The 27,286-nt window shown below is 45.8% G+C and overlaps 1 protein-coding gene across 6 annotated transcripts; it reads left to right on the top strand.

The window, feature by feature from the left end:
• Positions 1–246: 246 nt before the first annotated feature.
• On the top strand, positions 247–26,396 carry SLC36A2 (solute carrier family 36 member 2). 6 transcript variants are annotated; one of them, XM_066343326.1, is made up of 11 exons: positions 247–420; positions 2,659–2,824; positions 5,956–6,046; positions 6,965–7,053; positions 7,601–7,696; positions 11,041–11,125; positions 13,895–14,113; positions 15,857–15,955; positions 18,578–18,744; positions 21,182–21,351; positions 24,530–26,396. In XM_066343326.1, exons 2-11 carry the CDS (start codon positions 2,661–2,663, stop codon positions 24,817–24,819), a joined length of 1,470 nt encoding a protein of 489 aa, XP_066199423.1. In that variant the 5' UTR covers positions 247–420; positions 2,659–2,660; the 3' UTR covers positions 24,820–26,396. The 6 variants fall into 6 exon arrangements, with proteins under 6 accessions (XP_066199423.1, XP_066199419.1, XP_066199422.1 ...); XM_066343322.1 differs by having other exon boundaries at positions 2,621–2,824; XM_066343325.1 differs by lacking the exon at positions 247–420 and adding an exon at positions 1,114–1,510.
• The last annotated feature ends 890 nt before the right edge of the window (positions 26,397–27,286 follow it).

Here is a 27,286-nt window from a genome sequence, read left to right as displayed (position 1 = left end):
TTAACTTCATCTGTCCTTGGGTGTGGTTGGCACATGTCATTAATTGAATTTCTGCTCTCTATCTCCCTGAGTAGGGTGATTTAAGCTATTTACCATCTGGAAGAAGAGGAGGGCTGTAAACTATTTACTCTTAAGTGTCCTTGGTTACAGATGATAGGATTTTACGATTCACCAGATGTCTTGGCCATTTTATTATCTATCTCAAGTTTCTCTATTTCACTTGTCCTGGCTTACTAACCTGCCTCTCAGTACCTTGCCCAGGGTCACAACAGTGTGGTAGAGCCACAGTGGAACCAAGAGCTATAGATGCCCGGGCCAGTGTTCAGAAGGGCTTGTGTTGGAGGCCCCCCATCTTGAAGAACCCCCCCCTTGCCGGCTGACACGTGGTGCAGCAAGTTGGAGGTGTGCAGGTAGTGCCAGGTAAGTTTCCTCTTAGCTGGCACTGGAAAAGGCCCCAGCCCACTTCTGACAGACCAGCCGCCCCTTTCCCAAAGGCTTGGAAGTTAGCTCAAAGTTCTTCTCACAACCTGGACGGGAGAGCAAGAGCTAGCCTCCTTGCCGATCTAATGCACTGACCTTGTCGCCTGAGCGGGCAGCAGATCTGTCAGTGGGATGAGCTCTGGGTTTAGATGGAATTGGGGCATTTCAGTGCCGAGGATGAGCAGGCCACAGGACGCTGCCTGCCACCCCGCAGACCAGGAATCCTGCCAGGCACCGGCTCCAGACAAGTGACTAAAGGATGTTTCTCAAACCCCAGCAGCAAGAAAGGCAAGAAACTTGAAGGGTGGGGCCAGGATTCAAACCGAGTGGTCAGTGTCACAGTCAAGGCCGTGGGCTTCAGTGGCAGAGAGATCTGGCTAGGGAGTTCAGGATTGGCTGAGGATTAGCTGTGACCTTGAACGAGCTAGTCTTGACTCCTCTGAGCCTCGGCTTCCATATCTGCAAAAGCCAAATAACAGTGCTGCCCAGAGAGGTCGTCAGGCTTTGTGGAGCCCGAAGCTCACACCATGGAGGAGGAGGTTGGGCTAGTGGTAAGGGGTGGAGGGGGCCTCTTTAAGGGAGAGAATACAAAATTACAAATTCAGAATTGCATACAGGACCTTGGAAAGCACCCCATGAAAGGGAGGGGACCAGCAAACCCATCTCAAATGCTACCAGTTAGCTGGGAGATATTTAAGTAAAGCTCTTGGCACAGGAGGTGGTGGGGCAGGGAAGGCCCTAGCTTGAGTCAAATGCTGTAATTTTGAGGGAGGAGGAAAGCAGAGATGATGACAGGGTGGGGCACTGAAGAAACCCCCAGGGTCTTCTTTGTCTGCGGGTGTCCTATCGGGAATGGCACTGCACGTCCTCCTTGGTTACGGATGCTGGCAAATCACCCCCTCTCCTGGCCCAGCCTCCTGCCCAGTGAAATTTTCCTGGGGGTTGTACATCTCTGCCTCACCCTATTTTTCCAATGGAATTTCCACTACTCTCTCCCTGGAGACTCACAAAAGCTAAGACACAGTTAGAGGTGAGTAATTGCTTCTTCTTATTATTTATTTTAATTTTTATTGATTGATTTGAGAGAGAGAAAGGGGGAGAGAGAGAGACACATTGACTTGTTCCACCCATTTCCACATTCATTGGTTGATTTCTACATGTCCCAACCAGGGGTCAAACCCACAACCCTGGCGTATCAAGACAATGCTTCAACCAAATGAGCACCTCTTTCAACCTCTTTCCAAGATAGGGGAGCTCCCAGGAAGACACCTTCCAGCAGCCCTGCAGCCCTGCCCTGGGATGAATGCTGCGGTGGGGAGCGTGTGGGCATTCTCTTGGAATGTCAGACGTGGGGCACTGGTTGAAAAGCGTGAGAAGCCTGACCAGGTGGTGGTGCAGTGGACAGAGCATTGGACTGAGATGCGGAGGACCCAGGTTCGAGACCCCGAGGTCGCCAGCTTCAGCACAGGTTCATCTGGTTTGAGCAAAGCTCACCAGCTTGGACCCAAGGTCGCTGGCTCAAGCAAGGGGTTACTCGGTCTGCTGAAGGCCCATGGTCAAGGCGCATATGAGAAAGCAATCAATGAGCAACTAAGGTGTCGCAATGAAAAACTGATGATTGATGCTTCTCATCTCTCTCCGTTCCTGTCTGTCTGTCCCTATCTATCCCTCTCTCTGACTCTCTCTCTGTCTCTGTAAAAAAAAAAAAGAAAAGAAAAGAAAAGCGTGAGGAGCTGGGCTTTAGTCCCTACTCTTTTAATCTCTAGGTATGAACTTGGGCAGGTTCCTTTAGTTCAGAGCCTGATTTCCTCATTATTTAATTTATAGACTTACAGGAGAAAATATTATTCAAGCACGTGGAAGAGTATCCCTCAGTGAAGTGCTTAACGGGTATTAGTTATTGCTCTTGTTAGGGAAGGGTGGATGAGGGCTCCTTCCCAAATCCCTCCCCTCCTCTCCTCCTCCTCCCAGTCAGCTCCTCTTCCACAGCTTCTTGGGCCAGGAGGAGTGCCCTCTGGGGGAGGTGGGTGGGGCCTCACTCCGTTCATTTGGCCCGCTGGAGCCTGCTAATAAAGGACAAGCCACTGAGTTGGGGTTGCACCTGACTAGACATCTTCCTGCTTGCCTCCTTCTAATGCAGACCTCCTCATCACCGAGAGCCCTCTCTTTCTGAAGCAGTCATGCCTGGAAAAAAGGGTGCCTGGAGTCCCCAGGGAACTGTAGATCTCAAACTGGACCTCAGGCCACCTCTGGAAAGTGCCAAGGAGCTGCAAAACAAGGACTCCGGTCTCTTGGATGGGAGCCCTTCTGAGTTGCCGGTCTTGGAGAAGACCCAGGGTATAACGTGAGTGCTCTTCCCTGCCATCCCCGTGTCTCTCTTCCAGCCTGGACGCCGGCACTGACAGGAACCCTGGGGTCAGGGTGGGTGTGTGGGATGTCTGACCCCAACCCATTGTGCAGCTGGGAAAACCAAGGTTTCAAAAGGGGCAATTGCAGGCTGAGACAGACTGAGAGTTTAAAGGGTCAGGAGGGTAGACTATTAGAAAGCTCTTGGAATATAGTGAATTAGCCTCTGACAAGTGCAGGTGGGGAAACTGAGGCCTAGTTATCTCAGGCCATGCACTGAGTCATTGGCAGGATGGGGGCTGAAATCCAGTGCTGGCCCTAAGGTCATTTTTCCCCCTGGCCAGTTTTGATGATGTTGGGGTGGGAGCCAAATCTCCAGCCTCTCGGAGGTGAAGATGAGATCTGCCTCCTTTCTGCAGTTACACTGACCTCTCCTTCAACTGAGAATTGCGGTGACATCAAAGCACAGTGTGCGGAGGAGTCCAGTTTCTTCCACCTCCCTGGGCTGTGTTTTGGGAGTTGGGAAGGTGAGGGGGCACAGAGGGTCACTAATCACTCATGAGGCTTTCAAACCATGACAAGGAGGGGTCTCCTGAAAACTGAGGCAGGACAGCCAGGCTCCAGGGCTCCAGCTCCCGGGGCCTCTGCCACTTAAGCGGAGTAGCTAGTTCACTTAGGAAGAATGGGCGGGGTGCATGGTGGTGGAGAGCTCTGCTGCTTTAGGAAGGAAGTTTTGACACCTGTAGGTGGAGAAGAAAGAACACGCATTCAGGTTGTGACTCTACTCCTTCCCTTCTCCAAGCCTCAGTTTTCCCACCTGCAAGACCGATAAACCGGTAAGGCAGTGTGAATTTAAGGAGGCTGCCTTGGAAGTTGAATTGGAAGGAGGTGTGGGGGAGGCACTGCAGAAGGAGGGGGATGTTACTATAGGGGCAGGCAAAGCCCTTTTCCACTGCCACCCTGCAGGGCAATTTAGGGATGGACACAATGACCTCCACGTCTGTCTTAAAGAAAGGGTCCGAGGGCTCTGTTGCCCCAGGGCTAGTTCTGAGGGTTGCTAAGAATGCATGGCACTGAGGGTGAGTTCTCTAGGCCTTGGGGCCATCCACTGTTAGTTGTATTTCTTAATCGAAGGCCTTGAAGAAACCCACTAGCTCCTGTGTCCAGAACTGACACATGGTTTGGTAATTGGTGGCAATTTCAGCTACTTAAGAATCAAAGAAATAAAGCAAGTATGAACTAGAAGGCCCCTCTGGCTCGGAGGGAAGTAATAAAGCAGGTGTCCCAAGCGTGGGTACCTATGGGTACCCGTACTGACTTGTGTTCTAGTTCTCACTTAGCTGCTTACCAGCTTGAGCAGGTGACAGAATTGTGTGCCCCGGCTTCTCCTCTGTGAGATGGCAGTTTGCTCCTCCCAGGATGACTGCACAGGTGGATTGCACAGAAAGCCTCCAAACGCCATGTCTGGAAGTGTTGGCCACTGTGACTAGGGTCACCAAAGGAGTTCAAGGTCACCAAAGGAGTTAGGGCTAAAACCCAGGTTTCCTGCCTCCCGGCCGGGTACTTTGCACAAGTCACCAACCACACACTGTGTTTTTAAGCTGTCTGAGTGGCACAAAGTTAAATTCTGATTTCCTAAGTCCTTTAGTTAGAAATGTCCAAAGTGACCCATTGACCTTTTCCTAGTTGCAAAACAAGCACATGGGCCACTGGGCACCCTGTCAGCGATGTTGACGCCCACGGGGAGAGAGAAAGGACACAGACACTACCACTCTCTCTCCCCGCACTGTTCTCTCTAACCCTTCACAAATCAATGGGCAGAGCCTCGGGAAGCTAGAGAAATTAGGGACAACATAAAGTGTGGTGTTTGGAGAAGTTATTTCAAAATATCTTTCCTCCCAACAGTTACAGAGATTTGGCAATGTGTCACATTGTCCCAGATGACACAGCTACTTAAGTAGTCGCCTTGGGTTTTAATCCTTGGTTTGTCCAACCTTCCAGAGCAGCTCTGCTGCTCTTTATAAGAAGTCTCTTGCCCTGGCCAGATAGCTCAGTTGGTTAGATTGTCCCAATATACAAAGGTTGCAAGTTCGATCCCACCTCAGGGCGCATACAGGAACAGCTCAATGTTTCTGTCTCTCCCTCCCTCCCTTCTTCTCTTTCTAAAATCAATAAATTAAAAAGAAAAGAAAAGAAAGAAAGAAAGTTTCCTCTCCAGAAGACTCCTAGGGGGTTTCCAAGGCTTCTGAAGTTGTGGATGTGAATTCAGTACTCACCTTGGCAAAGAGGTGTAAAAATAAGGGAGCGAGGGTGTTGTTATTTTTTTAAAACTCTTCAACAGAGAAGGTACCTCCCTGGAACTGTCTTAAAGAAAGGGTCTGAGGGTTTGTTTTTGTTTGTGTTGGGGCGAAAGGAGTCCATTCCTCAGCTTGATGTCCTGGCCTGAGGGGGAATATAACCTTTCTGGAGCTCAATCCCCAAATGACCCTGTCCTAACAGACTGCATCTGGGGACCCAAGTCATCTGACCTACTTATTCGGAAGTCACACTGCTTTCTTTGCTGCCTGCCCTTTTCTCTCTTCTCTGCATTCAATCCTGTCTCTGCTACTAGGTTTATGATCTTGGACTGTTTGCTTCCCACTCTCTGAGCCTCAGTTTCCTTGGTTATGAATTGGGGTGTCCCTTTACTCCTCTGTCTGGGCCTATTTCCAGGAAGCAGTACAAGAGAAGTGGGGTGAAGAACAGGGACTCTGAAGCAGTCCTAGGTTCAAATCCTGACTCCCCGGTATATCCTTGGATGGGTCATTAGAAAACAACCTCTATCTTCAGTCTCCTCATCTACTTCCTTGCCTTGACAATGAGATATACTTAGTTTAATGCCTGTGATAGAGTGTTACAGTGGCATATATCGAGTGCCAGCTGCTAAAATCAGGACAGTTCTGGACAAACGGGGATAATTGGTCACCCTGAAGGAGACTCAGAGGTGCCAGGCAAGGCCATGAGGACTGAGAGATGGCCAGGATCCCACCTGTCCACCTTAACTCGGGTGTTGGCATGGTGGGAGGGGATGTCTGTTGGATCTCCTCCCCCACACACATCCACATCCTCATGTTTTCTACTCTCCTTTAGAGCCTTCCAGGCCTTGATTCACTTGATAAAATGCAACGTGGGCACAGGGGTCCTGGGACTACCCCTGGCTGTGAAGAACGCAGGCCTCCTGGTAAGAAGGACTACCATAGGCGAGGCCTATACGACTGGGTTGTGGCAGGGAGGCAGGGGCGGGGGGTGGAGGACAGGCTCTAAAGCAGTGGTAGTCAACCTGGTCCCTCCCGCCCACTAGGGGGCATTCTAGCTTTCATGGTGGGCGGTAGCAGAGCAACCAAAGTATAAATAAAAAGATAGATTTAACTATAGTAAGTTGTTTTATAAAGATTTATTCTGCCAAACTTAGCGAAAATCTGACATAAAGTACTTGGCAAGTAATTATTATTATATGCTTTAACTTGCTGTAATTCTGGTTTATAAATTTTATAAAGTTACTTCCCTACTTTATAAATCACCATTACTATGGAACCGGTGGGGGGTTAGAAAATGTTACTACTAACAGAGATACAGGAGTGGGCGGTAGGTATAAAAAGGTTGACTACCCCTGCTCTAGAGGTTTGTAATGGCTCACGGTGTGCAGTCTCTCTGGGAGGCAGCTTGGAGGCTAGACCTCTGGTCTGGGCTTGAGTTCCAGCTCTGCTCCAGACTTTGAGTGGCCTTCACAAGTCATTTATCCACTCTCTGAGCCTCAGTTTCCTCCCTTGTATTATGCATGGGTTGGACTATGACTTTCCAACTGTGCTCTATAGAGCACTCATGCTTGGAGACAACTCAGAGCCCACAAAAGGCCAGGATGCTCCCTCCTCCCACCAGACCACCGCCATTGTCATTGCTATATGTGCTTGACCAGAGTACTCCCTGAGATGGTGTTTGAAAGAACTGCTGTTGCAGCTATAATAAAAAAGGGCTGGCAAACCAGTTTGCTAGAAGGGTCTTTGATGCCTGAACATCTGCACTACCAAATGCCTCCCTGCAGCGCTCTTCCCGGACTCATTCTCTCCTCTCCTCCCCCGCCCTCCGCCCCCTTCTCCAGCTGGGCCCGCTGAGTCTGCTGGTGATGGGCTTCGTGGCCTGCCACTGCATGCACATCCTGGTCAGGTCTGCCCAGCGCTTCTGCCACAGGTGAGGAAAGCAGCGTCCTCGTGTCGCTTCCTTTGGTCCTTGGTCCTCAGGGACATCCCAGAAACATCCTACACACAACAAGAGTTGATTTCTTAATTTCCTCCAACAAGGCCAAGAAAAAGAGAAAAGCATTCGGGGCAGGGACGTCAGGTAAGGCTCTGCCACGTGACTCGTTAGGTGCTCCGGGTCAGGCCACTGGGAGCTCCGTGTCCTCCGAGCTCCTCTGTACACTGGGCATACACACTCCAGGCCTAGCCCTGCCTCTGAGAATTGTGATGGGGATCCAATGGGATCGTGGAGGGGAAACCCACTGTCCCCGTACAAGGTGTGTATCGTGTAGTAACTACCCCACCTGACAGGTAAGGAAAACAGCCACCAAGGAAATACCACCACCAAGTATCAAAGCCTGAACTAGAACTTGGGTCCCTGCCCCAGAGTCCTTTCCACTCCAGCTGGGTCCTGCCTTGCTGCGTGTCTCCTGACTTTTCAGTGTGTGATCTTAGGTTAAACTGCTTCTCAGTAACTGTGTGTGCACTCTCTCCTGCAGGCTTAACAAGCCCTTTATGGACTATGGGGAGACGGTGATGCATGGACTAGAGGCCAGCCCCAGCTCCTGGCTCCGGGACCATGCCCACTGGGGAAGGTACCTTGTTCTTGCTTTGCTAGAAGAGGGTAAGAAACAGGAGGAAGAAATGTGGCCACCAAGGATGCCTTTGTCCCTGGGAAGCTGGCTCGTTAAGCACAGAATGTTAGGCATGGGAGGGTTTCATTGATGACCTTCCTGATCTAGCCCCCTGCTTATATAACACCTCCTGCAACAGGGTGATCATTCCTTTGCTCTGCAGCTTTAATAATATCCACTTTATTATTATTATTATTATTATTATTATTAAACCACATTTATCCAGTTGCTACTGTGTACCAAGCCCTGGAAGTACTATGAGGAACAAGGTCAAAAAAGGCTTAGCCCTCACAGAACACAGAACTCATAGTCCAGTGGGAAAGACAGACATTAAACAGTTTAGGACACAACTACTTAGTAACCACTGGGGTAAATACAGTGCAGGACAGAAATAGCTGCCACTGAGCAGGTGCGGAGCTGCGCGTGGGCTAGGGCAGGCTTCCTAGGATGGAACAGTGGAGGTGAGTTCCAAAGGGAGGGGTTCCTAAGGGTGAGAAGTTACCTGTGGGAAAGTGGGCAGGAGTGTGGAAGGCCCTCCAGGAAGAAGGAAGAGCAAGGTTTGAAGGTCCTGCCGCAGGAAGGAGTACAGGACAGTTTCAAGGTATAGCAAGACCAGGTAGCCTGGAGGGAAAGCTAAAGAAAGATCCAGAGCCCAATCTAGTGTACATTTCAGACCTTCGTAAAGGTTTTGTTCCTTTCTGTTCAGTTCTTTTCCTTTTTTTTTTTTAAGTGATAGGAGGGGAGAGGGAGCAGTGAGACAGATTTCTGCATGCGCCCCAACTGGGATCCACCTGGCAACCCCCGTCTGGGGCAGATGCTAGAATCAACTGAGCTATCCTCAGCATCTGAGGCCAACACTCAAACCAACTGAGCCACTGGCTGTGGGAGGAGAAGAGGGAGGGAGAATAGGAGAGGGAGAGAAACAGATCATCACTTCCCCTGTGTGCCCTGACTGGGAATCGAACCTGGGATGTCCATATGCCAGACCGAAGCTCTATCCACTGAGCCAACTGTCCGGGGCAGTTTTGTTCTTTTTTTAAATGCACCCAGGAATCCATCGGTCTTAAGAAAGAAAAGTAATTAAAGGTTTTAATCAGGGAAATAATCATGTGCATTGTTGAAAGAGCTGTCTGGCTTCAGTAAGAAGAATAGATTGCAAAGGGGCAAGACTAGATCAGTCAGACCCATGAGGACACTATTGACAACATCCGGGCAGCTGGCAGTGGATGGAGAAAGATGAATTTGATTATGATTTGGGTCCTGGGGTTGCAGGAAAAGGAAGAAGTCAAGGTTCACTTAAGATTTCCGATGACTTCTGTTTCGGACAAATTGTGTTTGAGGTGCCTGGGAGATACTCCAGTGGGGAAGTCAAGCGGATAGTAGTATGTATAGGTATGGACCTACCTTTATGAAGGCTACAGAATTGAAGTCCTCAGCCACGGAGCCAGGGGGCAGAAGAGGTCTCTTAGGGAGTGAGTTCATAGTGAGAAGAAAAGAGAGAAGACCAATATGTTGATGATGTTTTGGTGAGCTGAAGTCTTCCTCCTGCAGGTCCCACCTTTTAGCTTTCGGGGATAACACAGAACGAGTCCACCCCCTCTGTCCTCTGGTACTTGGGACTAAATCTATTCTTTTGTCTTTGATTTCAGACCTGCCCCAATCTCTCTGGTTTTCTGCCCACCTCTCTGGTCATTTCCTTTGCATTGGTCGGAGGCTTCTTTTTTTCTATCCTATCTGTAAGGTCTGTTGTTCTCCAGGCGTTGAAATGCTTTCTTGCCCTTTTTTCTAATTCTGCACATTCTTCATTACTGATCTGCCTTCTCAGGGCTTTATCCGTTACTGACAGACCAACAGCTCCAGACCTTAACATATTGTTGTCTCCTGAATGTCTCCTGCAGGAGCCAGAAGCTCAACAATTCAGATACAGAATGTGCCCTTCCTTCCCTTCCCCCCTAAGCCCAGTCCTTCCTCCTGAGTGTGCCAGCTCACTTCGTTGTCCAAGTGAAAAGCCTGTTGATCACCTTAGATCACTTCCTCTTCCCTTTCTCCTAGCTGTATGTGGTCAACCAGGTTCTGTAAGTTCTAGCTTCTGAGTGTCTCTTAATGCTCTGATTCTATCATCCTAATGGTCACATCCTTGTCCAGGCTGCTGCCATCTTTCAGCTCCATTACTGTAAGAATCTCCCATCCAGGCCTTCCATCCCTAGTCTTGCCCCGTCAGTGAGTTCTCCCCACAGCAGCTAGAGAAATCTGCCTAGTCCCTCCACTGAAACACTCTTTCTTGCTACTTTCTCTCCATCTCATGCTCCTCCTCTTTCTTCCTTTATCTCTTCCCTTTCCCAAAAAACTCTTACTCATATATTGATTTTTCTAAGAAGGCTATCCACTCTATAATTTGAGTAAAATTCCTTTTTTGCCATGGCCCTTAGTACCAATTATTTTTGGTCCATCTTGCCCACTAGTCTATAAACACTAGAGCAGCGGTTCTCAACCTGTGGGCCGCGATCCCGGCGGGGGTCGAACGACCAAAACACAGGGGTCGCCTAAAGCCATCGGAAATACACTAGAGGAAGGGACCGTGTGTTATCTGTCGATGTACCTTCAATGCCCATTGTAGAAAATAATTTTAATGTTAATAATAGCTAATGAAAACACTGTGCCTCGTGCCCTGCATTGGGTTAGTATCCGTTACAAGAAGTGCCTCGGAGCCAGGTAGGGGGCGAGGTTCCTGACTGTGAAGAATTTTACCACTTGCTGAGCTGAGAATGTGAGGGCGGTTGAGAAACATATTTATAAAAGAACTATTGTTACCTCACTTCTTGCTACTGCCCTATTGTTGATTGTGGTGGCATGACCAAGGATGCTGGGACAGGGGGCAGAAATGGAAATGACAAGCCAACGCTTTCTTTTTTTTTTTTTTTTTTTTTTTTTACAGAGACAGAGTCAGAGAGAGGGATAGCTAGGGACAGACAGGAACGAAGAGAGATGAGAAGCATCAATCATCAGTTTTTCATTGTGACACCTTAGTTGTTCATTGTTTGCTTTCTCATATGTGCCTTGACCGCGGGCCTTCAGCAGACCGAGTAACCCCTTGCTAGAGCCAGTGACCTTGGGTCCAAGCTGGTGAGCTTTTTTTTTTTGGTGAAACCAGATGAGCCTTCGCTCAAGCTGGCAACCTCGGGGTCTCGAACCTGGGTCCTCTGCATCCCAGTCTGACGCTCTATCCACTGCGCCACCACCTGGTCAGGCCAACGCTTTCTTTTTTTAATGACAAGTGTTCTTTCTCATTCTCTCCTCTCTTCTAGGCATTTGGTGACCTTCTTCCTGATACTCACCCAACTGGGCTTCTGCTGTGTGTATATTGTGTTCCTGGCTGATAATTTAAAACAGGTAAAGTCTTTTAGAGAACGTGGGAGGAGTTGGAAAAGGAGGATCCTCTGCTAGTTACGCAACAAATGGTTTATGGGGGTGGGGGTCCTAGTATCCTCATCGATATAAAAAAAAAAAAGTTAAACTAGATACTATCAAAAAATCCAAACTGTCCCCCCCAGTTCACTTATCTGCAGATTTCTATAAGTGGTTACTTCTCCCATGATGCCCTTTGCCCAGGATCTTGGACCTGTGTTCAAGGTTGATCTCTAAAATTAGACTGGAAGGAATTTTGGATTTTGCAGTCTTGCTTTGAAGCTTAATCATCCTTAACTGTTCTAAAACTGATACAGGTCTTTTCAGGTAATACCTAACCCTCTTTGGGCCATCTTTATCTACCTTTAGTTGCTTAATCTTTATGGTTTAACAGTTGTTGTTCCCGGAAAATTCTTTTCATCTAACCCAGAGATTATCTTGTAGCAAGCTGAACAAAATAATATGGGTAATGCAGAGGCCATCCTTAATCAATCAATAAGCTTAAAAAAGAAACTGTTCTTAAGGGGTCTTTTTCTGTTTATGGCAATACCACAAATTGAGAAATGTAAAAAAAAAAAAAAGTAAGCATTCAGTTAGCTTCTTTTATGTGTCAGGTATAATGCTGAACATTCTTTTTTAAGTGAGAGAAAGGGAGATGGCACCTGGGGCCAACACTCAAACCAATCAAGCCACTGGCTGTGGGAGGAGAAGAGAGAAAGAAGGGGGAAGGGGGAGAGAAGCAGATAGTCACTTCTCTTGTGTGCCCTGACCAAGAATTGAACCCAGGACATCCATACACCAGGCTGACACTCTATCCACTGAGCCACCAGCTGGGGCAATGCTGAACATTTTAATTCCTTCATGACTTTATCAGAGTAGGTCCTGATAAGAAAACTGGTACTATAAACTCTATCATGTATATAAGGTCACAGAGCCACCCTTAAAGATGCAGACCTTTTGACATTAAAGCTCAGGTTCTTAAAGACTGTGCTGTATTGCTTTTCGAAACAAAGCAAAATTAGCCTTAATGTAACCATTCATGGTTATTGTTTTAACAGTATTAACTGGTTAGCATTTTGCAATTTCCTTGGAGTTTTTAATAGTTTACTAATATTTCATCACACAGATTGACCATGACTTACTCTTCTATTGTTGGATATTTTGTTTCCCTCTATTTTTTTACTACAATCTATACAAGTCTTGGTACACCCCTTTAGTTCCTTAGTCTGTATTTCCTAAAGTAAAATTACCGGGTCAAAGAGTTTGATTGTTTGGAAGGTTTTCAAAACACATGGCCAGGTTGCTGCTTTGAAATCCATCTACTATCAGCAGAACATTATCATCCTTCGAGAGACAAGGCAAGCATTGTCTTGAGTTTGCAGGCTCAGTGGAATATGTTCTAAGTGTATAAAAAGTTCATTAGCGATATGATATTTTGGTACTAGGTCAGGACATCACTAATAACACCTAGAGGTTGGGGTGTTTAATTGTGGACTAAGGGGTAGAAATATGTGGGTGCAGCAAAGATTATTGGAGTAAGGAAGGCTCCCTTGGGAGGTGCATCTGAGCAGGGTGTTGAAGAGGGGTGGTGGCCAAGGTGGGGGAAAGGAGGGGTGACCACCTGGGGGCAGGAACGCAGGGGACTTGCTCAGAAGAGGCAATACAATTGATTGTATAAGAGCCTTCAAGGTTGAAGGGAACCCATTTATGGAGGACCTTGAATGTCTGGCTAATGTTCCAAGTATTTTTCCTACTGCAGTGAGGAATCAGAAAAAAAACAAAAAACAAAGCTTAATGATTGATTTAAGTATTCATGATATGCTGTTAAAAGAAAAGGGCATTTCAAAATAAGAGTATATGCAATGCTTGCAATCTTGTAAAAGAAAAAGTATTCATATTATACATGTCATTGTGATATTGTATAGAAAATGTGTAGATACAGATATTCTAAGGCATTACTGTAGCTATCCATGGGTACTGAGATTATCATTGCTTCACCGTTCTTTTCTTGCATAACTAGTTTCTAATTGTTCTGGAGTGGATTGTATTGCTTGCACAATAAGATTGTATTAATTAAGTTATAAATACTGATTCTAAATGAGCATTTAAGTTTTTTGTTTGGTTTTGTTTTAAGCAAAAGAAACAGATTCTGGGAACTTAAGCAGAAAATAAATTTAGTAGAAGATTAGCTAATTTCCAAAATGACAGAGAAAGCTAAAAAAAAAAATAGATTCCAGAAAAGAACAGGAACCAGGGCAGTTGGGGGGGTGTAGATAGAACTGACGCGGTCTCTTTGGGGATCCTTTGTCACAACTCATTTTTACCCTTTCTTGTCCTGTCCCTGAGTCATTTTGCTAGTTGTTTAGGGTCAAATTGCAGGGAGGGATTGTGAATGCCCTAGCTTGAGTCCAAGGATGGTCCTTTAGTTCTGCTATATGATCGTGACTTACAGTCCTCCAAGGTTGTATTCAGGTGAGAATGAATTCAGCAAAAATAAAACCAGGAGGAAAGGGCGCTGGGTTGCCAAAAGCCAACCAATAGCCACTACAAATCGAATTATTTATTTGTTATTAAAGTTATTTGTGCTGCCTCTTTTGAGGAAGTATAGTGCAGAAGATTTATAAGAAGAAGTCCTAAATTCACCCTAATTCAAGCCCTTTGGGAGGGAGTTAGGTTGTGAGCCAGGCACAGAGCTAACCACATGGTCAGAAGATGCATTGACTCTTCCACTTGATTTTCCCCTTCCTTCATCAGGTGGTGGAAGCTGTTAATGGTACCACGACCAACTGCCAATACAATGAGACGGTGGTTCTGACACCTACCATGGACTCTCGGCTCTACATGCTGGCCTTCCTGCCATTCCTGCTGCTGCTGGTCCTCATTCGGAACCTCAGGGTCCTGTCCATCTTCTCCATGTTGGCCAACATCAGCATGCTGGTCAGCTTGATCATCATCGCTCAGTACATTGCCCAGGTTAGTGTGCGTCACACACCTGTATCCTGCAGGGGCAGAGCCTTTGATCAATAATAGACTGACACCTGGGGCCAGTTCTGAGGGGAGGTATTTACCCCACAACGCAGCCTCGTGCCAGTCTCATGGTAGCATGTCTTCCACAAAGATGTCTCTGTGAACTCTCATGCTTCTGATGCCTCCTCCTTCATGTTGCTTCTCCAGTAACTGTTTTATGTCCAATGCTGGCTTTTAAGAAATGCTTTGTAAGGGAAACATCTTAATTGGTGAACCATAGATCATTCCTGTAATGGTTGGATAGCAGCAAAAGGCAGTTAAAAAGCAGCAACTTCTTATCGAATTGCATCCATGTAATCTTACATACTCTGAACTACAATTCCAGGCACTTAAAATTACCCCTAGGGCACTCAATAGAAAAAACAAACTCATATTTTACCACAGAGATAGAAATAGAGAGTCTTGAAGGATCAAAAGCCAGTCTATCATGATGTAAATTATAATGTTTTTTAAGTTGAATTATTGACACCAATTTTTCCTCAAGTTCCTATTTTTCTATCCTTTCTAATTTTTATTTTATAATGGACAAGACTACATAAAAATTTAAATCCCAGAAGCCCTTTGCCATACCTGATATCTTTCAGATGTTTTTCTCTTTCAAAAGTCACAAGAAGGGGAAAAGAAGCCTGACCTGTGGTGGCGCAGTGGATAAAGCATCGACCTGGAAATGCTGAGGTCGCCGGTTCAAAGCCCTGGGCTTGCCTGGTCAAGGCACATATGGGAGTTGATGCTTCCTGCTCCTCCCTCCTTCTCTCTCTCTCTCTCTCTCTCTCTCTCTCTCTCTCTCCTCTCTAAAATGAATAAATGAAAAATATTAAAAAAAAAAAAGAAGGGGAAAAGAGTTATATTGTCTATGGAGTCTAGTAATATTAACAAATTAGTCAAACATTTTAGAATAACTGTAAGTCTTATATTCCTTAAGGCAATATTGATACATTCCACAAGGTTGAATTTTCCAATGTATCAGCTTCCTCTGATTCATATTTGGAGAATTCCAGAGGTTGCCCAATTAGAGGAATGGTTCTATAATTTTCAAATTCTAGATTCTAAGGTATACTTATTTCATATGCTTTCCTCCTCTTCAATTTTACCCCATTGAAGAAGAGGAAATTTTCATATTCAGCTAATTCCTTTGGGCTCCCTGGAATATCTCTGTAGCTATAGTCAGTAATTTCCAATACCCGTGACCACTGTACATTCAAAGCATCCTTGGGCACTTTAAGCTGGGACTAACCTATGGTGTGTAAGATTTTCTTTTGTTGATTCTGACAAACCAAACTCCCTCTGTAAGATACTGACTCTGCAATACTCTGACAATACCTTGATGTTTCTTTTTCCTCTGGCTTTTTGTTATTGTGCGGTGTTAAAATCAACTTTGATTATTGCCTACTTCCTTTTGTTGAAGTTTTCTAAATTTTTTGACATTTAGTTTTTTTAAAAAATTCAGCCCTGGCCAGATAGCTCAGTTGGTTGCAGCATCGTCCCAACATGCAGAGGTTGCTGATTCAGGCCTGGTCAGGGAACATCCAGAAAAACAGATCAATGTTTCTCTCTCTCCTCTCCCTTCCTCTCTCTCTAAAATCAATAAATAATTTTTTTTTAATTCAGCTCTACTTTTAGAAGACCCTTTTAAAGGAACCCAAGCATGCTTTGAGGGTTAATGTCTTAACCCATTTCTCTTTCCTATAGGATATTCCAGACCCCAGCCAGTTGCCATTGATAACAAATTGGAAGGCCTACTCTCTCTTCTTTGGAACAGCCATTATTTCATTTGAAAGCATTGGCTTGGTAAGGTTTGAGTTGGAGTAGAATTGCCCTGGTGCTGTGAGTAGCCTTTGGAGCGGGAGCTGGGAGCTCTGGGTTTCTATGCACATGGAAGAAAGTAGCCTCTGGCCTCTCGAGGGTCGTGGTCAGCAGCAGGGAAAAGTAGGTTATAACAGAGAGGCAGTCAGGAGACAGAGTCCTATTCTTGTCCCAGTACATCTATCGCATATTTATCTTTAGATCAACATGTGTTTCCTGATCTTTTAAAACCAAGGCAAATGGAGATGAACAATCTAACAGAATTTAAAATAAAGGAGTTTAAACTGGACAGTATTTACAATGGATTATTATATAGTCCCTACTTCCACACTTGAGGAAGGATGGGGCTGTGTATATAATTTTTGTTTACTATATATATTGCCCAGTTCACTTTTGGAGGGGTGGAAGGAAGGTTGTACATTTCTGTAAATTTTGAGAAATGCATTGAGTCATAGATGCACCACAGTCAAGACACAGAAGAACTCTCTAACCACAAATAACTCCCTCATGCTGCCCCTTTGTAGTCAACTCCCCTCACCTCCATTAACCCCTGGCAACCACCTTCTGTTCACTTTCACTATTGTCTTATCTTCTCCAGAATATGCAGGGGACTATCCAGCGTGTAAGCTCTTGCGACTGGCTTCTTTCACTTAGTTGCATCTAAGACCATTCATATTGTTGCAGTCATCAGTAGCTCACTGCTTTCTATCCCTTGAGCATCCACCATAGTAGCAGCAATACCACAGTTTATCAGTGCACCTGCAGACAGATATTAAGGTTGTTTCTAGGTTTCAACGAGTATGAATAATGCTGCTGTAAGCATTTGTGTACAGGTTTCTGTGTGAACATAAGTTTTTTTCTTCTTAAGTGAGAGAGAGACAGACAGGAAGGAAGAGAAATGAGAAGCATCAACTCATAGTTGTAGCACCTTAGTTGTTCATTGATTGCTTTATCATACGTGCAATTGACCAGGGGACTCCAGCTGAGCCAGTGACTCCTTGCTCAAGCGAGTGACGAGAGGATAATGTCTATGATCCTGTGCTCAAGCCAGCGACCCCGCGCCCAAGCTGGTGACCTTGGGGTTTCGAACCTGGGTCCTCAGCATCCCAAGTCGATTCTCTATCCACTGTGCCACCACCTGGCGGGCTAGACTTAAGTTTTTATTTCTCTAGGAGTAGGTTTGCTAGGTCATATTTTTCCTTTTTTTTTTTTTGTATTTTTCTGAAGCTAGAAACTGGGAGAGACAGTCAGACAGACTCCCGCATGCACCCGACGGGGATCCACCCGGCACGCCCACCAGGGGGCAACGCTCTGCCCACCAGGGGGCGATGCTCTGCCCCTCCGGGGCGTCGCTCTGCCGCGACCAGAGCCACTCTAGCACCTGGGGCAGAGGCCAAGGAGCCATCCCCAGCGCCCGGGCCATCTTTGCTCCAATGGAGCCTTGGCTGCGGGAGGGGAAGAGAGAGACAGAGAGGAAGGAGAGGGGGAGGGGTGGAGAAGCAAATGGGCGTTTCTCCTGTGTACCCTGGCCGGGAATCGAACCCGGGACTTCTACACGCCAGGCCGGCCAGGGCCGGTTTGCTAGGTCATAGACAGAATATAATTGAGTCTTGTTGTTTAAGCCAATCTGACCATCTTTGTCTTTTAAGTTCATGTGGTCAGACCATTTGCAATTCTCATAATTATTGTGATTAGTAGGTCTGGGTTTTATTTCTTTTCTGTTTTACCCTTCCTTTTGCTTTTCCTATGTTTTCCCTTTTTTTTTTTTGCCTTTTTTTGGATTATCTGAATACTTCTTAGTATTCCACTTTAATTTGCTATTGGATTTTTGACTAGTATATCTCTCAAGTAATTTTTAGTGGTTGCTCTGGGGATTCTAATATACATATATAACTTTGAATGGTTTACTTAGAGTTAATATTTTATCATTTCTGGTAAACTGTAAAAATCTTAGTCATATAGGTCCCTTTGCTTTCCTCTGTTTATGTTGTATTTCCCATATGTGTTATATCTAAATACATTAAAACGCCATCAGACAATGTTATAAGTCTTGCTTTCAACAGTCATAATAGTCCTTACTTATAACAAACTTATTAGGAGAAAAATAGTCTATTATATCTATCCAGATAATTACCATTTCTCTTACTCTTTATTCTTTTTTTCTTCTTCTTTTCCAAATGAGAGGAGGGGAGATAGAGAGGCAGACTCCTGCCTGAACCCCAACTGGGATCCACCCGGCTACCCCCAACCTGGGGCCAATACTCTGCCCATCATGGGCCATGCTCACAACCAAGCTATATTTAGCACTTGAGGTGGAAGCCATGGAGACATCCTCAATGCCCGGGGCTGATACTTTCAAACCAATAGAGCCATGGCTGTGGGAGGGGAAGAGAAGAGAGGCAGAGAAAGAGAGAGAGAAGAGGGAGGGGAGGAGTGGAGAAGCAGATGGTCACTTCTCCTGTGTGACCCTGACCAGGAATCAAACCCAGCACATCCACACGCTGGGCTGATGCTCTAACACTGAGCCAGCCAGCCAGGGTGTCTTTCTTCTTTATGTTCATGTCCCTCTTTCTCCTCCTGTCTTCTCACACTGTGATATTTCTATAGGTTCTGCCCCTGGAAAACAAGATGAAGGATACCCGCCGCTTCCCAGCTATCCTGTCTTTGGGAATGTCCATCATCACTGCCCTGTACATTGGCATCGCAGTTCTGGGCTACCTGCGGTTTGGAGATGACATCAAGGCCAGCATAACCCTTAACCTTCCCAACTGCTGGTAACTTTACGGGCCCTCGGGTGGTGGGGACTCGGAGCCAGGTGGGAATGTTTAGGTCACGTCCTCCTCTCTTTCTCAGATGGTGAAATGAGGTCTAGAGCAGTGGTCCCCAACCTTTTTTGGGCCACGGACCGGTTTAATGTCAGAAAATATTTTCACGGACCGGCCTTTAGGGTGGGACGGATAAATGTATCACGTGACCGAGACAAGTGTCAAGCGTGAGTCTTAGACGGATGTAACAGAGGGAATCTGGTCATTTTTTAAAAATAAAACATCGTTCAGACTTAAATATAAATAAAATGGAAATAATGTAAGTTATTTATTCTTTTTCTGTGGACCGGTAGCGGTCAGCGGCCCCGGGGGTTGGGGACCCCTGGTCTAGACTCTAGAGGGCCACCCCAGGGAAAACAGCGCTGTCACTGGAGCCCTGAGTTCTGGGTTCTCTATTCAAGGAGCTCCTCCTTCAGCCACAGCCTCATGTTGAGTGAGGCCTTGTTAGCTCGGTATGAAGAAGGACACGATTTAGGAGGAAGTGAGAATCCTTGGTTACCTAAGGAGAGAGGGCAGGGTCCAGGGAGGACAAGAGGCAGAGAGCGGAGTCGGTGGGTGGCAAGACTTCCAGTTACATTTGTGAAGGCTGTGTTCCCAAGCCCTGCTTGCCACAGCCAGTGGTGCACATCCTCGTGTCAGAGGAGCTAGGATGAAAAAGCAGTAAAACCACCAATTTGGAAAGACCGCTGTGAAAATGTTTTGTTCCAATGCACTCAGTTCATGCAACAACAGTTAGCTGAGCCAGACTTCACCTGTGCCATATTTTATTTTATTTTATTTTATTTATTCATTTTAGAAAGGAGAGAGAGAGGCAGAGAGAAAGAGAAACAGAGAGAAAGAAGGGGGAGGAGAAGGAAGCATCAACTCCCATATGTGCCTTGACCAGGCAAGCCCAGGGTTTCGAACCGGCAACCTCAGCATTTCCAGGTCGACGCTTTATCCACTGCGCCATCACAGGTCAGGCACCTGTGCCATATTTAAATAGACACATGAACCCATGGTGAGCATTTTCTCCCACGCTGAGGCATATCATTAAATACAGGATGCCTGCCTTTGTAAGGGTCACTTGGAGACTTAACTTGCCTTAAATGGGGTACCTTCCCCAAGTTGATAAATGCCATTCACCAGGCATTTACTGCATGCCAATTATATGCAGATGCCGTCTAAACACATGAGGGTGTGGAGGGTGCTGATGTGAGTAGACATGAACTTGAGCTTAATGGCCTTCCCTGACTCGTACTTCAGTAGGAATGTGGGAGGGATAGATGGTATATATAAATAATTATAACGCGGAATAGAAAAAAGAAGCCGTCCAGAGGAGCAGAGAGGCCTTGGGGACTTTCAAGGAAATAAACTGCTTTGGAATGGAACAACAGAGAATCTTGTTGTCTAACAAGACAACTCTGTCCAAACGAGGACAGCTCTGGCACTCCGGGTCCAGGTCCCAGTTGTGCTGCCTCCTAGTTTGTGGTCATGGATGATTTACTTAACTTCTCTGACCCTGGGTTTCCTCATCTATAAAGCAGAGTTGTCATGAGGATTGAATCAGGCATGTCTGAAAGCATCTGCTGTGTAGTACCTGCTCAAAAGATGGGAATTTCAAGAAGTCGGTGGGGTTTGGACAGATGGAAATGGAGGACATGGTATTCCTAGGCATCAGAACCAGTGTGAGCAAGAAACACAGAGATGGGGAAGTCAGCCTGTTAAGGAATGGCCTAAACACAGACTCAGACATACACATACATGCACAGCTTTATTCCACAGGGGAGATGCATCTACCACATTTGTGGATTCAAGGGAAAATGTCATATCTCTATAGGTCAGAAAAAGCCTTTGATAAAACTCAACATTCTCCATCACACACTCTCTCTGCCTCTGGTCTGAGGCCCGCAAGTAACCCTGTTCTTTATCTGCCCTGCCCCCAGCCCTCACACAACCCTATTTGTACACTGCCTCTTCTCCCAAGGATTTGGGATTCTGCAGTTCTCTCTACCTACTACAAGCATTTGTTGAGAGACTGTTATGTGCTAAGAGCTTTGGGGAGGTACAGAGAATTCTTAAGGACTGACAGAAACCACAGGGACCAGAGTCTTTTAGACCCTGGGATTTGGTCTTTGTCACTTATCACTTGCCTCCCCTGCACAAGGTACCCAGACTGAGCCTCTCTTTCCTAAAATCTAAAATTGAGCATAAGTGCTAGTGGTTTGTGAAGGTGTTCTATATACCTAGGATGGTTCCGTCACAGTGTGCTCTGCTGTGACTCCCTCTTGGCTCTTAGAAGTCCCCCTTCCCATCACTTTCAGTCAAGGTCAGAGGTTAAAAGTTCCTAGGAGGCTGCGTGTCAGAGCCCAGGGGTCATAGAAAACATTGCTGTTCTGTCCGGCAGGCTGTACCAGTCGGTCAAGCTCCTCTACATCGCTGGCATCCTGTGCAGCTATGCCCTGCAGTTCTACGTTCCTGCTGAAATCATCATCCCCTTTGCCATCTCCCAGGTGTCAAAGCGCTGGGCACTGCTTCTGGAATTGTTCGTCCGCTTCGCCATGGTCTGCCTGACATGTGAGTAGAAAGCAGAGAGAAATGTCACTCTTTTCCTGAGGGCTGTCAGAGATCAGCCAAATGATTGATAAAGGACAGTCATAATAACCAGCACTAACTTTTTTTCAGGGACCAGAAAAAGGTTTTGCAAGTAGTGATTCACTTAAGCCTCAGGGGCAACCTAATTCTTACAGATACCCAGTTAGATGGATTTAGTGCTTTACAGCCTGAGGAAGTGACACAGCTTATCCAATAACAGTCACAATAAAAACCGATGTTCAGAATACACCTACTGTGTGCCAGCCACTGTGCAAAGCTCTTCGTTAGTCCATATTTCATAGACTTTTATTCAGTCCTGCAGGAACTCTTATGAGGTAGGACTACTTTACAAATGAGAACACTTTGGCCAAGTAGTGCCAGAGGCAGGATTTCAACCCAGGTCATCTAAGTCCAAAGCCAGCACCTTGCACCTCCAGGATAGAGGTTGAAAGTGACAGTGAGCCTGATCAGGAGGTGGCACAGTGGATAGAGCGTTGGACTGGAATGCAGAGGACCGAGGTTTGAGACCCCGAGGTCGCCAGCTTGAGCACGGGCTCATCTGGTTTAAGCAAAGCTCACCAGCTTGGACCCAAGGTCGCTGGCTCGAGCAAGGGGTTACTCGGTCTGCTGAAGGCCGACGGACAAGGCACATATGAGAAAGCAATCAATGAACAACTAAGGTGTCACAACGAAAAACCGATGATTGATGCTTCTTATCTCTCTCCGTTCCTGTCTGTCTGTCCCTATCTCTCTCTCTCTCTCTCTCTCTCTCTGTAAATAAAAAAAAAAAAGAAAGTGACAGTGAGTCTCGTCCAGCAGCAGAGGTGTTTGTTTGACCTTCACACTGTAAAGATGTATATATCTGGGCCAATGTTAAAAATGTGGGAGAGCTCATGTACAAATCCAAATTTCTAATGTTTTTTGGGGGGAGGGGATGATCTAGCCACTCTAGAGCCACATTCTCCATTGGTGGTTATCAATTGGACTTGCCCATTGGATGGGCCCTGCTCAATTGTTGGCTTGTTGGTCCCACTCACCCCCTCACAGCCCTCTCTGTGTCCCATGATCCTGGTGCCCCACTTCTGCGAATGTCTTAACAGGGGCAAAGGAGATGACAGAGATTCCTGCACTGAGTGTGACAGGGCCAGCCATTCCTAAGGCTCCTTTTCATTGTGATTCTAAGAATCTCCCCCTTGCTTCTCACTGTACTAGACCAGCCCATATAATTCACTGGACACTGATTTTCTTCCTTTGAAGTGATCTCTTCCCAATTTACGAGGCAGGGACACTGCCATTCGGAACCTTAGAGACTCCAGAGAGATAAAGAAATTTGTCCCAAATATGAAAACAACATAATTCCTGAAGCCCCAAACTAAGACTTCTGCATACATCAGTGGTTCTCAACCTTTCTAATGCCGTGACCCCGCAATACAGTTCCTCATGTTGCGGTGACCCCAAACCAAAAAATAATTATGGTGGCTACTTCATAACTGTAATATATGCATTATGTATTTTCCGATGGCTTTAGGCGACCCCTGTGTTTTGGTCATTCGACCCCCGCCGGGGTCACGACCCACAGGTTGAGAACCACTGGCATACATTGTCCCAATCAATATATTAGAGAAAATAATTTTTCTGAGTGCTTGACATCAAGTAACTTGTTTAAAACTTTTAACAGCATTTGCAATATGAACCATCAGACCTAAAAGAATAGATATCATTTAGCCCCACTTTGTAGAGGAGGAAACAAGCTGAGAAAGGGGGAGGGACTTACCCAAAGCCACGCAAGGAGAATCCAGAATCCTGCCTTCATTCTGTTATATACTCTTCCTCCACAGGAAGCCTGGGGGAGGCTTCCGGTCTTTCTTAGTGAAAATTTTCCATCAAGTAAAATAAAAAATGTAAAATGCCAGGCTTGCAAAAGATCCCATGGAAAAAAAAAGTAGAATTTTAAAATCTGTAGCTTTTAGTATTTCTTTGTTAGATGTTTTCTGACATGTATGTAAAACCTGGAGAAGACACTTTTAAAGAAACATTGCAATCCTGTTCCAACTGGAGACTCCTTTCTCCTAGAAATAATTGTACATCCTACTGGTTTGCAAGAGGTGCTTACAGTCATGCTCATTTTATTAAAATTACTATGAACTCAGGCTGGAATCTTTTTCCAATTTTTGTCTGGTTGTTTTTTTGTTGTTGTTTTTTTTTTTTTGTTTTGTTTTGTTTTTAGGTAGGAGAGAGAGAGAGAGAGAGAAGGGGGGAGGAGCAGGAAGCATCAACTCCCATATGTGCCTTAACCAGGCAGCTCCAAGGTTTATAACTGGCAAACTCAGTGTTTCCAGGTCGACACTTTATCCACTGTGCCACCACAGGTCAGGCCTGATTTTTATATTGATATATTCACAATAGCTGGGACAGTTCCCAGCACTGTTATTTAGTGTTACTTATTAAGAGCTTAATTGTTGAATATACAGGGACTCAAAATGCACCTTAGTGGATAAAAATTCATTTGAGCTAAAAATGTTTGAACAAATAACAGCCATGGGGGGGGAATAAAAACAATTTGATCTCCACTTCCTTTGCTGTATTAAGCAAGACCTTCTGAAATGTAAAGCTGCCATACATTCCCTCTCTGAGTGATTTTCAGCCAGAAAGGAGACTAACCATCATTACAGACCGAGTAATTACTTAAATAAACTTTATCTGAAACTGTCAGACCTTCCACTTTTCTCATGCAGAAGTTCCGCCCCCTCCCTTTCATCTTATGAAATGCAGATATGAAATCCTCTATCTTTGGCTGTTTCAGGGGCCAATTTACCTGAAGGCTCTCTAGCCCCGAATAAATTGCCTTTTCTCCTCTTAATCTGTCTATTGTCAGTTAAGTTTGCAGGCCCCCACCACAGAACCTAAGTGGGTAGTTTTTCCTCCCAACAACATGAAACTATATATTTGAAAAACGATTGGAAGGAGACACACCAAATTTTTAATGTGTAACCACTAGTGAATGACATTGGGGGTGTTACAGGACTTCCAGCTTTTTCTATATGTAACTAAATTTTGAGAAACAACTAATTTATGTGTTAAGGAAAGGATTTTAAAACCAAACTTTAAAAGCTTGGCTGAGCCTGGAATGATCTATCTGTCCCATGTCATCTCCCTGCAGGTGTCTTGGCCATCCTCGTCCCCCGCCTGGACCTGGTCCTCTCCCTGGTGGGCTCCATGAGCAGCAGTGCCCTGGCCCTCATCATCCCGCCCCTCCTGGAGATCACCACCTACTACTCGGAGGGCATGAGCCCCCTCACCATTGCCAAGGACATCCTCATCAGCGTCCTGGGCTTCCTGGGCTTTGTGGTGGGGACCTACCAGGCCCTGCATGAGCTGATCCAGTCAGAACACCCTGTCACCTTTTCCAACTCCACCATTTTTATTCAGGCAAAATGGCACAGCACCTGACTTTGAACGACCTGGAACTCTTTTATATATGCATTATCTTTGTTTTGCAAGGACTCACCAGGTACAAAGTCTAGATGGTAATTTAAAAATGGTTTTTTTGGTTTATTCTTTTTCTATCCATCTCTAGCTTTCCACCATGTTGAGAGCTCTCCTGTGGAAGCCTCTGCATGCCATCCAACTTTTTGGCAATTTACCTGGTGAATTTCACACCCTGAGTGGAGCTATGCAAGAAGAAGACACGGAGGACACCCACGTGGCAGCAACTGGCAGGAGGAGTTGCAGACAACTAAGGCTGGCCCCTAATTTGATAGACAAAGGGTTCCAGCAAGATGTGCAAAGCTCCGGCATCGAGATGGATAGGGCCAGGAGGTTCATGTGAGCCGCACCTCTCTGAGAAGAGCCATTGTGTTTGTCAAAGGCAATAAACTTTCTAAACCACTGGATAATGTTTTGGCGCAATTCAAAGATCTCAACAATGGAAAGGAAGCATGGAAGTAGATGTGCCAATGGCAGGGGGAACCCGTGAACAGTGACATTATTTGGCATTATTGACCTCTTAAGACTTATAACACCTTGATTACATACTTTCTGCCAAGCATAGTTCTCTCTGTGGTTTATGGGAGTGACTCATGCTTCTTTCAGCCTCGATTTTAAGAGAACATTTGAAAAAGGCCTTTGTTGCTTATTTTCAACCATCAACCTTCCTATGCAGCCCAGGGAAGACGGGGGGGGGGGGGGGTAGGGTGGAGGGAGTATGTATCTGCCCCAATTCCCAAGGCCTGGTCTACTCCTTTTCTGTTCCTTTCTACCTGGAAATCCAGCACTTCAAGAGCACAAGCCCTGCTCAGATAGGGGAAGGGCTGGCGGACCACACCCAGACCCCGTGGTCTGTGGAATACCTGCAGAGAGACAGGACGTTCAGCCTGTGCAGTGGTCCACAGCCCACCTGGCCAGATGGTGGCTTATCCTTCCACCTGGCACTTCTCTGTTTCATCGGCAGACCCAAAGGACTTCCACTAATTGGCCAGAGCCTTGGCAAAGCCATCTTCCTCTCTGACCTTGTCTCTCCCAGCCTGTTCTATTATCATCCTATCCATCCTTGCTGTTTAACATTACATCCTTACTCTGTTATTAACAAATGGTCACACTCATTCTCCAGGGACAAAACCCTACTGTGCAAAATGATCAGGTTAATCTTATTTAGACTGATTTGGATAAAGTAAAATCTTGGAAAGAAAAAAATTTAGCAATATTGATGTAACCCAGGGGTAGTCAAACATTTTATACCTAGCGCCCACTTTTGTATCTCTGTTAGTAGTAAAATTTTCTAACTGCCCACCGGTTCCACAGTAATGGTGATTTATAAAGTAGGGAAGTAGCTTTACTTTATAAAAATTTTTTTTTTTTGTATTTTTTCTGAAGCTGGAAATGGGGAGAGACAGTCAGACAGACTCCTGCATGCGCCCGACTGGGATCCACCCGGCACGCCCACCAGGGGTGATGCTCTATCCCCTCTGGGGCGTCGCTCTGTTGCGACCAGAGCCACTCTAGCACCTGGGGCAGAGGCCAAGGAGCCATCCCCAGCGCCTGGGCCATCTTTGCTCCAATGGATCCTTGGCTGCGGGAGGGGAAGAGAGAGATAGAGAGGAAGGAGAGGGGGAGGGGTGGAGAAGCAGATGGGCACTTCTCCTGTGTGCCCTGGCCGGGAATCGAACCCAGGACCTCTGCACGCCAGGCTGACGCTCTACCACTGAGCCAACCGGCCAGGGCTACTTTATAAAATTTATAAAGCAGAGTTACAGCAAGTTAAAGCATATAAAATTAATAACTTACCAATACTTTATATCAGATTTTCGCTAAGTTTGGCAGAATAAATCTTTATAAAACAACTTACTATAGTTAAATCTTTTTATTTCTACTTTGGTTGTTCCGCTACCGCCCATCATGAAGGCTGGAACGCCCACTAGTGGGCGGTAGGGACCAGGTTGACTACCACTAATGTAACCAATAAAATCAAGCTAGGGAAATTTATTAGTAATTGCCAACTACAAGGACTATCAACTGTTAGAACTGTGAGTGGTGGGAATGTTGAAATTTTCATCTGGCACTGGTTTTTACATACATACCACCACCACCACCATTTAACTTACTGATTCTTTAGCTTTTGGAACTTGCTACTGAGTCAAGAATCAGACAATCCTTCCTTCCCTTCTTGAGAAAGTGTTGTTTTTTGTAGTACTATCTCATTCCTTATAATGGCTCTATGAAATATGTATTGTCATTGTCACCATTTTCAGATGAGGAAACAGGTCAGAGATACTAAGTAACATGCTGACCATCAAACATGTAATGACAGATGAGTCCAGGACTCAAACATATGCACCAACACTCTTCACTACATTGTAGAGCTCAAGAGAGACCTTTGAATGGTGGTGATCCAAGTGAAAAAACAGAAAATTGTGTCCAG

The sequence above is a fragment of the Saccopteryx leptura genome, chromosome 6 (genome assembly GCF_036850995.1).
Source record: "Saccopteryx leptura isolate mSacLep1 chromosome 6, mSacLep1_pri_phased_curated, whole genome shotgun sequence".
NCBI lineage: Eukaryota > Metazoa > Chordata > Mammalia > Chiroptera > Emballonuridae > Saccopteryx > Saccopteryx leptura.
Note: the sequence above shows the minus strand (reverse complement) of the source record. Positions and strands in the feature narration are given on the sequence as shown.

Excerpts from the sequence above, each read along its gene's own strand:
- SLC36A2 (XM_066343326.1), top strand. The coding sequence starts at position 2,661 with ATGCCTGGAAAAAAGGGTGCCTGGAGTCCCCAGGGAACTGTAGATCTC. Across the intron at positions 18,745-21,181 it reads CTTAACCTTCCCAACTGCTG|GCTGTACCAGTCGGTCAAGC; the intron begins GTAACTTTACGG and ends TCTGTCCGGCAG. Across the intron at positions 21,352-24,529 it reads CGCCATGGTCTGCCTGACAT|GTGTCTTGGCCATCCTCGTC; the intron begins GTGAGTAGAAAG and ends ATCTCCCTGCAG.